This window comes from Nyctibius grandis, chromosome 7 (assembly GCF_013368605.1).
Source record: "Nyctibius grandis isolate bNycGra1 chromosome 7, bNycGra1.pri, whole genome shotgun sequence".
Lineage (NCBI taxonomy): Eukaryota > Metazoa > Chordata > Aves > Nyctibiiformes > Nyctibiidae > Nyctibius > Nyctibius grandis.
In genome coordinates, this window is record NC_090664.1 from 31,423,516 (window position 1) to 31,437,759 (window position 14,244).

A 14,244-nucleotide genomic window follows, 5' to 3' on the forward strand; every position below is an offset into this window, starting at 1 on the left:
ACTTCACTTCCAAAAGCTAAAATAAACTGAAGTCAAATCCAGACGTTTGTAAGAGTATCAATAAGAATCGTGAGCACTGTTGTACTGGTTTGACTTGAGGGGCTTTTAGAGATTGCATCTGGACCATTATATTTAGTAGCCACCGGTAGATCCATTTTGCAGGAATGTCTGGTCCTTTTTTGAATTAATTTGTTCTCTGAAGAAAAACTACTGCCAGGCTGTTGGTGCTGAAGACCTGTATGTATGTCCTGATGCTAACAGAAGCTTGCAGGCATTGATGATTACACAGCCACTCTTTACAGTAAGCTCTCCCAGGTACGTTGGGTCTCCCGAGCCATCATTAACAACATATATAGAAGAAAGTTTTTTGGGAATTAAAGGACTGAGACTTTTGTGCTTTTGATAGTAAGAGGGTTAGATGCTTCAATTCGAAGTGGAACTGAGCTCTAACTTACTAGTTAATGAGCTTGATCACTCAGTTATCCAGGACTCTAGGAAGTACCAGTACATTCATCTCTGCAGTTGGTTACACTTTTCAGATATGAATTTCTTAATACTTACAAGTGCTAAATAGGAGTTCACATATTTCTGATATGGTAAAGGTTAGCAATTTCTGTATTTTTTTCTTTTTGGAAAGGTTTAGAAAACATAACTGGAAATAAGAATAAGACTTTCTAGTGGAAACATCAAAATCAAGGCATATAGCATTTTCTTGTCAATATTCTAATATAATTTTTCTTATCTAGGTGAAATAAGTAACGATCCTATAACATTTAATACCAATTTAATGGGTTACCCTGACAGACCTGGATGGCTCCGCTATATACAAAGGACACCATACAGTGATGGAGTGCTGTATGGCTCACCAACTGTAGAAAATGTGGGCAAACCAACCATCATTGAGGTATTTTCTTTCAAGAGTTCAAAAAGTTGTATTTTGTTTTAGAGTATGAGATTCAGAACTCTCAACAAGTATTGCCTCTTATTTTTGAAAAGTTAATTGCAATAATTAAAAAGATTAAAAGGCAAGGACAGGGACTTGTGACATTAACATTTTCTCTTGCGTACCATTATATCCTCTTTTGAGAGAAAGCCAAGTTGTGTGACATTTCATGTTTTACTTTTAAGGTATAACTAGTAAATAGCAACAACCAGTTAAGCTTAATATTCCTAGATGCAATACCTTTTGATTCTTGCCCTTCATCTCTCTAAGATGCGTTTCATTTCAGTAGCTTATGAGTATATTAAAAGTTTCATTCAAAATACAGGGCAAAAAAACTTTGTAAACAACTGTACTTGAAGAATAACTGAATTCTGAATTTTGTAACATTCAACCCTAAATATGGGCCAGATTTTTCCCCGCTGGAAAATATAGTGTTCAGTCAATAAACAGGTTTTTGGTTTTTTTTGTTGTTTTTTTAAAAAAATTAAATTATTTTTCATCAAATATTGCTTGGTTCATTATTCATTCTTATTGATAGATTTTATTTTAATTAGCACTTACAGGTATTTAATTCTATTCTTGTAAGTTTAACAATGACAAAACCTACTACTTTATTTTTGGCAGTTAGCTATCCTAATGTTTAAAAGCACTAATTTTTCATTGAACAGCAATTGAAGGGGGAAAAAGGACTATATTTTCCACCATGTATATCATAGACAGCAGGCTGAATCAGACACTGTGTGGTTCACAGTGTTAAGGAGAAATCTACTCATTAACTTGCTCCAGGCATTTTGCTGCTTCAGCAGTACATTTGTCTTAAACCCTTGATGAGTTTTTTTTCTAAATTGCATTTGACATAGTTTTTCTTCCTCAAGAATGACATCTCTAAATGTTAAGTTATACTGTAGATAATTTCACACATGCTTAATTTTATATACATGATTCAGTTTTGATTTCAGCAGGACTAATCACATCTGTAAAATAAATCATGTGCAGAAGTACTTGCAGACTCTTAGCTTTCTGTAGAGGAAACCATTATTTAAAATTGCCCTTTTTTAAATGGTATGTGCTTTTAGATTCTAGGATCTCTATCAAGACCTCCATTCTAAGCATGACCCCAAGCCTATATTTGAATTAAATCTTGCCTAGCATACAAATTAATTCCAGTGCCACTCTCAGATGCAGCTTTTGAATTAATTCTGTAGTACATGAGATGGGCAGATTGCATTTGATCCACTTCCTAGTGCCATCGGAAAGGAGCGGTTGCATATTCCTGACCTGAATATAACTTTCATCATGTCATAATTCCTGAGGCAATGTCATGGGTAGGTCAATTAATTGGAGGAGACCTCATGATTAGAAGAGCCTAACATTATGCATAGCACTGCAATAGAGTGGGTAACATTCTTGAGCTCAAGCTCCTTTGAAAGCTGTGCGAAGGCAGCTTGTGTTTGAATGACTATCCCGTACAGAGGCCATCTCCGCCACTGTCACTCAGTACAGGTGTGAGGGCCACACTGGCAGCTCTCACGGCTGGTGTGCACACTCACAGTGGCTACTGTCATGTTCCTGTATAGAGCTTGTACAGCCAGAGAGTAGTTAGGTTTTCTAAATATTAATGTTTAAACTACTGTTGAAACAACCCTTTGAAAAATTAACAGAATCGAGGATTTGAAAAATCTCAGGGATTTATTTTCTATTAATTTTATAATGAAATTGTTACATTACGTAAGATGTAATTGTGTCAGGTAAGCTTTTCCCTCTACACTTAATGAACCTGCAGGAGATACTCCAGAGCATTTTTCCTTTCCATTTAAATTCCTTAAAAGAAGTGCAACACCTGTGACTTTTGTTTGTTTAATAATCAATGTCGCAATGCTTTGTAGCTCTATTTGCTGAGAAGCAACATAGTTTTGTCACTATTGCCACTCCTCTGCCTCTCCTTTCTCCCTGAAATGGAAGACCTAAAGTCTAAAATTAGGAAGAAAGTTAATCTTTTCCAATTTGTGTCATGAAAGATTTATCATCTTTCAGGGGAAAAAAATTTGAGAAAATAATACTTGATTATAGTGATATCCAACCTCATTCTGTATTTCTTACGAACGAGCACTTAATCATAGTATAACTTCGGAGTACAGTCACCACTGAGGAGTAACCACTTGCGAGCATTTCAGGCATCATATAGAATCATAGAATCATTTTGGTTGGAAAGGACTTTTAAGATCATCAAGTGCAACTGTTAACCTAACACTGCCAAGTCCACCACTAAACTATGTCCCTAAGTAACACATCTATACATCTTTGAAATACCACCAGGGATGGTGACTCAACCACCTATACATTTAACCTATAAGATTGGTATCCTTACGTAATTTGATCATTGAAGGCATAAGTTTCCAAAAATAAGTCATGAATGTTGCATCTACCTACTAGTTTTCAGTTCCCCTACAGTTACAGATTCCAGGATTTTTTTGAAAACTACTTGTGCTGGAGCAATGCTTGTGAATCCATTCATGGAGTATCACTTCACTGGGGCTAGAACTAAAGCTAAATCCCAGTCCCAAAGATTAGAATTGCTGGGATCCTGACACTCTTTCCTTTAAATATCCCCATCTAGTGTAGTTTCCTAGGAGCTACCAGGGAATGTAGATCTTACAGTATTGATGGAGGGATTTGGAGGGTGGATGGGGAAATGGAGAAACCGGTCTTTGCTTATGGTTGTTCTTAAATCAAAGATAGCAGAAAAGAAAGAATGCACATGTACAGCAGAACACTTTTATCTGGACCAAAATATATTATTTTCACATATATCCCTTGAATAATTGTATTTGGCTATAGACTGGTTGAGAAAATTCCAGTATCATGACTTGAAGGTAGTACTGCATCAAATAAATTGACCTTACCTTTCAATGTTATATTAATGAATGAAGGTTCATACATTTCAAAATAAGGAGGTAAAGCATTTAAAAGGTGATAAGTATTTCTAAATTATCAATTTAACTTTCATTGATGTTTCGTTTACCTGATTTTCATATTTGCATTGTTGTTTTGCAATCATATCTTTTTCACTCTAGATCACTGCATATAACAGGCGTACCTTTGAGACAGCAAGACATAATTTGATCATTAATATAATGTCAGCAGAAGGTATGTACAGAAAATAGCTTGTTGTGTTTTGAACTGAATAAGCAAAACCATCTTATGGGCTCCTGTTCTTTTAAGATAAAAAATACTGTAAAATAGTTGTCTGGTGTTCAAGCCAAATGCAGCGGCACAAGGGGGAAATAAGAGGATTTTCCCTGTTTTGATTCAATCTGTTATTTTTATCCCGATTATTTCTGTTAGGTAGGACTGTTATTCCTCATTTATAAAAAAAGCCTGTTTGCCTTTTTTTTTTAAAAATTAATTTGAATTTTTTCCCTCTCTTTTCAAATGGAACTCACATGAAGGATTTTACTCTCTTTCTGCGTGTTTTTTAGTTTTCTTAGTTCTGCATGTTTTTTATGCAGAGAACCTTTTTATAGGCAGATTCAGAAAACAGTGGATTATGGTTTATATGGATGTTTGTGTCCTTAAAGTTTGTTCTTTTAATCATATTTACCGTCTGAAGTATTGCAGGTTGGAATCCATTGTCGCTGCAGACCAGTTTTGAAGTTTTGACCCCAAAATTAGCATGAATGTAATTTTATCTCTTTAATGAAGATTTACCAGCTGAGACTTTTTTCCTCTAGTCCGCTCCTTCGTCTCCCAGTTGTTTTATAAATAGCCAATGATTTTCAGCTTAAGTAACAGCAAATGGTACTATTTAATTAAACATAATCACATCAGGTTCAAAGTGAGCTAGTTCAAATACAAGATTTTTGAAAAGGTGTATCAATCTTAAAGTGGTATTATGTTCATCATTACTTAAAATTCTTTGTTGTGGGGCCTCTGTTCAAGGCAAAACTCTTCCTTTTTCATCACAACTAGACTTTCCTTTACCATATCAAGCGGAGTTCTTCATAAGGAATATGAACGTGGAAGAAATGTTAGCAAGTGAAGTTCTTGGCGACTTCCTCGGAGCAGTGAAAAATGTATGGCAGCCAGAACGCTTGAATGCTATAAACATTACTTCAGCCCTCGATAGGGGAGGGAGAGTTCCACTTCCTATTAATGACATGAAAGAGGGGTAAGCACATGTGTCAGTCGATGTTTTTGCTTTACTCTTTTTTTTCTTACTGAAAAACTTAAAATTTTTTCAGGTTTTCCAGAAACTTAGCAGTTACTGTTTTATATTTTGGAATTAGATATTAAAAGTTTACTGATATTCTGAGCCCCTGTTATACCATGAGTTTATCGTTATTTCAATAGGCGACAGTTCCTATATATTAATTTTACAATCCAAGGAATACTAATAAATTCCATTAATTATAAAACAGTAGTGAATATGCATATCTTGTAATTTCACTCCTGCTTCTGAGCAGTTGTTTGACATATTTTTCAAGTATTTAATAGTTCCCAATTCACAAAACTCAAAATTTTGAAACAAGGTGAGATAAAGCATAGGTTACAAAGACACTTAGATTTCTAAGAGCATTTAGCACATAACAGCGTCATTTGTGGCAGTACTCGTAGTGAAATTTAGTTATGTGCTTCAGGAGCACTGTGGACTTTCATCTGAAAGTGGTAAGCTGAGGTATCTGGGGAATTTAGGTTACTGAACATAAACTGCAGAAATGTGCTATTTCCAGTTGTGATTCATAACCATAACTTCTGTTCTGAAATATGATACTTCACTTAGAAACTAATAAGGATGCAGTCTTTTCAAAATATGGTTGTGGTAGTGCTTTTCCCTGGCAAAAATAAAGATGCCTCGTTATTTTTTGGATATTTTTAGATATTTTAGGGTCAAATAATATCTAAGAAAAGGTTGTGGGTTCAAAATTCAGGATGTGTGCTGAAAATATTGCTGTTTCAGAGCCCTTTTGTGCATCTGGCGTTTCTGAGCACATCTAAAGAAGGAGAACGACTTCTGTACTAGCCAGAGTAATAGCAGAGCCACTTAATACAAGTGGCTACATTTCAAATATGCAGTTAGATAATGCCTAATATACCAAATGGCAATCAGGATCTAATTTCTGTTTCAGAATCCATTGATACATTTTTACCTGGTGCAGCAGACTGTATTTTCCAGCAGCATTCTATATATTTAAATACGAAAATTAATAATACAGTTAGCGCAGTAGCTCTTATTTTCTGTACTGTAATGCTAAATGAATTATTAAGTTTACATTCAGCTTTCAGTATTCTGCAAATTTTGTTGGCAGTGCATAGCTACAGTATGGAATCTTTTAGGAGATGCTGGGGGCTCTGGCAAGTTCATATTAGGATTAGGTTTAGAAATAACTAGTCCTCATGAATTTTATTTGAAAACATGGGAAGAAACTCTTTAAAAATACTATGCTGAGCAAGACTGAAGATTTCCTTAAGATAAAATCAAACTATTTTAGTGCGATTTTCAAAAGTAGTACTGATTTACTTACATGAGGACCCTACCCTTGGAACTCAATGACTTCATAGAAATTGACAACTCTGATGGTAAGCAAACGTTTACATTATGCAGCAGAACAGAATAGGTTGTAATAAGTAGCTAGAAAAATCCTTTTGATTTCAGTCTGTTATTCATATGCTTAGATAATGTATACTATCAAGAAAAATAATTTTTAAAAGTCATTTTAGTCTTTAAAGCACAGCTGAATGTTATAGTGAACAATAACAATGTTTGGAAGAGTACATCATTGTCCTTTGGGGATTTGTGAGAGGTACCCTGACAGTCTGTCACTCATTCTTTCTGCAGTGTGTATGTTATGGTTGGGGCAGATGTTCCATTCTCTTCGTGCTTACGAGAAGTGGAAAACCCACAAAATCAGCTGAGATGCAGTCAAGAAATGGAGCCTGTAATAACCTGTGATAAAAAATTTCATACTCAATTCCATATTGACTGGTGTAAAATCTCTCTGGTGAGTTATTTTATTATTGCATAAAAATGATGTTTGTAGAGGTACAATATTTTATGCCAGATATGATTGAGGTAAGAGTTTTGTCAGCCTGGCCAGACAACTCTGCCAAATTCCATTTTATTGTGACTGATTGACATTGTTTTCCTTCTAGCAGACACTCTTAATAAGACTGTGAAAAGATTTTGCTATGTAGGCTGAATTCCATTAGAGTTGAGCACCAGTGAAACCACCATATTCGTTTTCACTAGCAGTGATTTATATAAATGGCCAGAGAACTCTAGGGCTTACAGAACTAAAAGTAATGAGAGAATTATTTAGGTAAGTGTAGTTCATTAATTCACTGTGCTAATACTGCTAGTTACACTTGCTTTCCTAAAAAGTATGTCTCTCTCTATATATATGTTTTCTCAAATATTGAGTCTACAGCACTGACCAGTTAAATAGTATTTCTATGCTGTTAAAAAAATCTTTCTGAAAATTGTCTAAAACATATTTCATGTTAAAAATGAAATAGAAAAAGAAAAGAAAATAGGATTGACTAGTGAAATCAGAATAAATGGGAACATTCTTCTCAGTCAAATGCAAGAAAAATGGTAACTGAACATTAGACTATTTGCTATGGAAGGAGTATAACTCCCAAAGAGGCTTTTAAAAGTTATTTTTCTTTAGTTCTGGTAAGGAAAAATCAAGAAATGATATGGTATTGGAAGAGAATGTTACAGATTAGTTTGAACAGAGATAGTGAAGGTACGTAAAATAAACTTAGATGACTGTTGAGCTGCTTCAGACATTACCCAAGAGGAAGCTGAAAGAGAGACGTGAAAGGCTTTTGTACAATGTAAAAAATGTATTGAGTATGAGAAAAGGTATTCATACACAAAACCGATTAGGTAACTTGCAACCCTTTCTTTCTATGCATAATAAATGAGAAAACCTGTTAGGAAGCTGGAAAATACTTGTTTTAAAAAAAATATCCAGAATATTTATGGTGTATTGGCTTTCTGTTGAGAAATTGCAAAAGGTACATGTGTATACCGCCATACTTACCAGCACCTAAAAAATAGTAGAAGGCAGTCAGCCTTTGTCAAGAACAAACTATGGGAAGTCTTCAATTTCCTTCTACAAGAAGGAGGTAGAAGAGAGGTGCAACAGCAGCTCTCTTTCTTTTTGGTAAGGTTTTTTGATACTGTCTCATAAGCAAACTCAGGAACATGGCGTAGATGAAGCTAGGACCTAGTGGAGAGCTGGTTGGATAGCCATGATGATAGCAGAATTGTTAATACTTCCTTGCAATTCTTCATTGATAAGCTGAAGGATGAAATGTGCTTATTAAATTAAATTTGCAGTCCCCGTGAAACTGAAAGGATCTGCAGGTGTATTGAAGGACAAGACAGAATTCAGAAAGGCCTTGAGAAATTGGAGAAACAGCCTTAGAAAACAGGGTGAATTTCAAAAGAAGCAGCAGAGGAATAGTGCACTAATACAAGAATAATCAACAGTGCCCATGCAGAATGAAGAGCAGCTGGTTAGGAGTACTTCTCCAGGAAAAACATCCGATAGTAACAGTGGCTCATAAACTAATCATGAAGCAGCATTGTCGTGTGGTTTTGAGAACAGCAGAGATCACCCTGGGATGTGTAACAGGATCAGGCTCTCTGAGAAGCGTAGTTTTCTGCAGCAGCCTATAACGCAGCCTTCTTGAACTCAGCTCTTGTTTTGGCAGCATGCCACAATAACGGAGTCAGATAGCCTTAGGGGTATTTACTGTTGCCAACAGCATTGCTGCTGCATGCGTAACCTGGTGCATCAAAGGGAAAAGGGAGCCAAGCTTCCCTCTATCTAATCACAGCGTGCTTTTCACAAGGCGAGCCCAGGGGCGGGAAGTCCCCCCAAGATCCGTGGGCTGGGCGGGAGCTGAGCTCCACTTCCCATAACCACAACATAGACCAGTGAGTGAAAATACAACCATCATATCCTCTTCCTCCCGCTTCTTATGAGGTGACGTTGGCAGTTAGCACCTAAATCAAAGACTGGATGTAAGTTTGTGGGTCCCAAATTCTGAAAAGAGGGACAACGTAATACGTGCTTCCTCTTAACGCTGCTTTCTGATAGCTTGTTCTCACACCATGTATGGGCTTCTGTCAGTCATGTCAATAAATGCATAAATATTTTTTGTGCATTGCTTAGGGTTTGAGATTCAGCTATGCAGCCAGGTGGAGCTTGGTGTACCTAACATAAAAGATACTGCGGAATTAATGAGTGGAGAATACATAAATTAATTTTTGTCAAACTGTCTTGCACTTACATATATGTATGCATTTGAAGCTCAACAAAACATTATGTCTAGCATTCCGTGAAAACCTGTTCATCCATTGCATAAGTTTTAATACACCATTTTATGGCTTAAAGTGTAAATTATAAAGGAATGACCATCAGTTGCAAGGTTTCTCAATGAACAGTGTCAGGCAAAAGGTCAAGAATGTAGGCAAATATAATTTATTTTCGTTAATGATCTGGAGAGAGTTTTAAAACTAACACTGATAAATTTAAAAGTAACATCTGTCTGAAGATAACAAGAAAATGAAGGCAGAAAACTGAAAAATGTGGGAAAGGCAGTCAGTTAAATGCAATATGAAAGTCAGTAGCAAAAAAAAAAAAAGTTGTATTTTGAGAAACATTAGATAGAGACATTAAAAAAAAAAAAGAAAAGAAAAAATTACTTGTGACCAGGGATGCAGCCTTCTGGAGGTTAGTTAAATTAGGAGGTAGAAGAAACCTTGGAACTCTGGCTCTGATCAACTAAATGCACATCTCATGTTGGGGTGCTTCCTGCATCGGGTAGGTGGGAGAGCCAACATAGCTGCTTTGTCCTCAGCAGCTCTGTTCATGCCTCTGATTTTTTTGAGCACTGGATGTGAATCGCAGTAGGAAGGAGGAGGAAGAAAACTGTGGGTACTCCACTCTTCATCTCTACCATCTTCATACAAGAGAGGGCAGTATTGTTATTTAGGAAGACTAGTAAGAGATGGATTAATTCATCAAAAAGAAATCAGTATCAAATAATTAGTTTGCAATAAAAACGTTTACTGAATTTTTACTCAGATACTATTTGTGTGAGATATCCCTAAAATTAATCTGTAAAAAACATAGTATCTCTGGTAGGCACAAAATAAAGTATTAATATTATAATATTACACCGATCAGAAGCTTTCAACAAAATGTAAGGTTTTATTGTTTAAAAAAAAAGTGATGGGATGAAATTGTATAGAATTTGTCAAATGTATTTTTATGTTATGGTTGGTTAAATACTGCCTGTTTTTACATTCTGTTACTTTGTTATATAATTGTCTTTTTTTTGTCTTTTCTTTTTTTTTTCTTCTGGGTATCAGGTTGACAATACAAAACAAGTTTCCACCTTTCAGGAAGTGATTCGTGGAGAGGGGATATTACCTGATGGTGGAGAGTACAAGCCACCCTCTGACACACTGAAAAGCAGAGACTATTACTCGGATTTCCTAATTACACTGGCAGTGCCCTCGGCAATAGCACTGGTGCTTTTTCTAATACTTGCCTATATCATGTGCTGCCGACGGGAAGGAGTGTGAGTACTTTAACACACTAATAAGCAATTGTAGATTTTTCTAAGATTATAATGCGTAGAAGACTATTTGTTAGAAGAATACCATTCAGTTCATTAAAGACATTTAAAACAGGCCAAAAGGTATCTGCTTGAAATATTGAACTATTTCTCATCTAAGCACATACAGTAATTTCCAGAGAATGAATATAGGGTCTGTAGTTGTTCTAGTTGAAAGGGTTAAAGATCTCAACATACGCACAAAACTCCACAAGATCTCCACATGTGCACAACTCTCCAAAATGCCCCAAACAAATAAAATACTAATAAAGGATCATTGGTTCAGGACAGTATTAAGTAATTTCTAAAATGCTAACTTTTATAAAATAAATCTGGTTGAGGAGATGAACTGAATTTAGACATATGATAAAAGAAAAACACATAAAAGGAAAGCAGCAAGTAACGTAATTTCTGCCATTTCTTACACAAACTACAATTTCATTTTGTCACATAATTTATTTTAGCCAGAAGCTTGTTCTTTAACTTGCATTTTCATTTCTCCGTGTGTGTGTCTGTGTGTCTGTCATCAGTATCACATCTCTCTATACGTGCGTTCATCAAGGCCGCATCATAAACCCAGTTGCAAATGCTGCCAAGTGGCGTTTAGCAATAACCTTGTCAGCATTTCTACATCATGTACTATTTTCATCATCAAATAGATTTAATGTTCCAACTATCAATGCTATTATTTAATTCATAAATTTTGTTTTGTTTTTAGGGAAAAGAGAAACATGCAAACACCAGAGTAAGTGTCTTCTTTCCTGTTATTTTTCTTTTACCATTTAATTTTCATTCGCAGTAGCTTGTCATGCTTCATACATGTGTGTCATAATCTTCTTTCGTTCTCTCTAATTCATGGTTTAATTCATAAATGTGAAAGCTGCTTTTAAATCAGAGTCTTGGCAAGGGTAGAAGACCAGAATAAAAAGGGTTTGAAATTAACAACTGTCAATTCAAAATAAAATAGTGCTGTTAGAATAAATATGTTAACATGTAATTTATAATCCTGTTTATTGGACTTCCCAGCCTATATCTTAAAGGCAGTGACAGGAGAACAAGTATCCTGGAAGGTATCCAGTGCCTATGCTATGGAGTGTTTTAAAATTAATCTATGATTTTTTATGAATCTACCACAAGAATCAGGAGTTAACGAAAACTTTTATTTTAACTGCAGCAAATAAACAGAACATTAGCCATAAATTGCACAGTCTTGGATCCTATGAAAAATACTTATCCAGACAGCAAAATCTAATGAAATAATGACTGCCTTAAAAATTAAATAAATCCAATATTTATTAAATTAACTATGTAAAGGTTTACCATAATTGCTGCACTATAGCATCTGTAGCATGCATCAAAGTCCTTGTATTTTTAAGAAAAATAATAATTGTAAAAGTCTATCCATTTTGGTAGAGCACTTAAAAGATGTATTTACTATTTTATTTTCTTTTGACATAGCATCCAGTTGGTCCACCACAGTGCTATTCAGAAATCAACCAAAGAGCTTCGTGACATGTCTAAAAACAGAGAGATAGCGTGGCCTCTTTCAACGCTTCCTGTGTTTCACCCAGTTACTGGTGAGATTGTGCCGCCCCTTCACACAGACAGCTACGATAATACCAGTATGCCACTGATGCAAACACAGCAGTAAGTATTTAGATTTTATTTTGCTTTTTAATACTCACTACGTTGCACGATTTGACTATGGATTCCAGTGCTTGTCATCTGAAATGTGTTTATTATGGGGGTATCAGTAATGACTCTGTAGTTCAGGATTTCTCTGATGCTTGCATTTCGAGCAGAAAGAAAGGCCTTCCTTTATAAAATTAAATGGCTGAGTTTCAGTCTGCAGACTTGGCAAGGAGCTTTGCGTGGAACAGTTACATTTCTGCATATTTTGGAGAAAAACTGCTTTTGACAGAGGAATCAGTTAAAACTGTTCTATTTTAGACACCCTGCCTCTTAAGCCATGTCTTTGGAGTTCTGGAATAAAACTACTACTGGGTTGGTGGTAGTTTCATATCAGGAAATCCAGACTTCGTAAGTGGTTAGTCACGTACCTGTCACACATGGTTTATGTTTGCAACGTTAACATTGAACAGAAGAGCATATTCCATTACACAGACAATAAATACAGACTTGCCAATGAAAACGCTTAGAGCTGTCAGCCGTTTCCATTTTTGCCAGCCTCCCTCCAAGACAGAAACCAGAAAAATACTCACTTGTATTCCTTAAAGTTCATTTATCAGTAACTTAATGAATCAAGACAGACCCATCTAGTGCTTTGCACATGTTCTAATTCAGACAAGTCGGTAGCGCTGTAGAAAAAAGGCATTTCTAGAAAGGTTTGGTTGAGGTGTCTGGAGTGGAGCAGATCTGAGGCAGCGGTCTCAGAAGTGGCTGGTGCTGTTTTTCAGTGCCGTGCTATGGCACTGGCTCCAGTTGGTAGCTGCTCGGCTGGCAGGCCTGCACAGTCACAGTGATACTGGTCCAGTGCCAGCACTACCTTGGCCCTAATTTACACATGCTTGCCCTGAATTCCCTTCATAATGTAGATACATGCTAGAAAAGTGTTTTCTTCTCCTTATCCCAAGGCTAAATTCTCCAGAAAGTACAGCTGTATAAATTCTCCCTTGTACAACTGCTGTGAAGTGCCCTACCCTGTCTCGTAGTTTCTTCTCTATTCAGAATAGCAATTTTTTATGACTGGGGTGCCAAAGCCTGTACCAAAGGCTTTCTTGAGTTGTACATAGAGTATTTATCTGCTTCACCTACATTCCAACCCCTAATTCCTTTCTGTAAAAACAACCTTAATATCTGGTAACTGTTAAAATAGACACTTAAGCAGGACAGAAAAAATGTAACTTTGCCTTGATAAGTGAACTGCTCTGATGTGTAAAACTAGCTGACCATGCAGTCCTTCAACAGCCAATAATTAAGTTGCAAATATTGTCACCTTTCTGTATTCATCACTTATGGAAACCAAACCTTGCATAACATCTGAAACCTGCTGTGACTCTTATTACAGAATCACAGGTGTTTCACCAAGTCTGAGCCTTTTAACCTAGTTGACAAGTGAAATAATAGGAACTACCCCATAACACTCGTTTTCTTTCTTTCATTGACTTGGCTAACCTTTTGACAACTGTATTAGCATAGTGAAAATGGATTATTGCTTCCTAAGCAAAAAAAAGAAGTTTAAATATTGAACTTTCATGCATAATATACTTCAGACTTTGTATGGAAGCATTAAAGATATTAAATTGTTTTTTGTAGGAACCTGCCACATCAGACTCAGATTCCACAGCAGCAGAGTGCAGGTCAGTAATGAGAAGATATTGTAACTGTTAAGTGACCAGTGCGGAGGAAAGACTAGTCAAAACGCGTACAGTCTATGGACACTGGAAACCATTTTCAAATGTAATGAAGTATTACAGCATTGTCATTCCAGATTATTTTTGATACATGACTGAAAATTTTAAGATGGGATTGATTGAACAAGTAGGAGAAATGCTACATTAGGACTCAGCACGAGACACTGGAATCTGGTACAGCTAATTTAGAAACCTCCTTATATAAATAATTTTCTATTACAACATGAAGCTACAGCAAGATTCCCAAATGAGGTGACACTGTTCAGATTTTCTAAAACTTGATAGGAAATC

General features: G+C 35.9%; 1 protein-coding gene across 3 annotated transcripts in view; it reads left to right on the forward strand.

The window, feature by feature from the left end:
- SGCE (sarcoglycan epsilon) overlaps positions 1 to 14,244 on the forward strand; it is a 38,838-nt gene that overhangs the window by 19,533 nt on the left and 5,061 nt on the right. For 2 of the 3 annotated variants that reach the window (XM_068404521.1, XM_068404520.1), the window contains exons 3-10: positions 747 to 904; positions 4,018 to 4,090; positions 4,913 to 5,111; positions 6,780 to 6,942; positions 10,332 to 10,543; positions 11,298 to 11,324; positions 12,038 to 12,226; positions 13,856 to 13,899. In XM_068404521.1, the coding sequence (XP_068260622.1) occupies positions 747 to 904; positions 4,018 to 4,090; positions 4,913 to 5,111; positions 6,780 to 6,942; positions 10,332 to 10,543; positions 11,298 to 11,324; positions 12,038 to 12,226; positions 13,856 to 13,899 (1,065 nt within the window). The remainder of the gene's footprint in view (positions 1 to 746; positions 905 to 4,017; positions 4,091 to 4,912; positions 5,112 to 6,779; positions 6,943 to 10,331; positions 10,544 to 11,297; positions 11,325 to 12,037; positions 12,227 to 13,855; positions 13,900 to 14,244) is intronic. The other variant, XM_068404522.1, reaches the window with a different exon arrangement.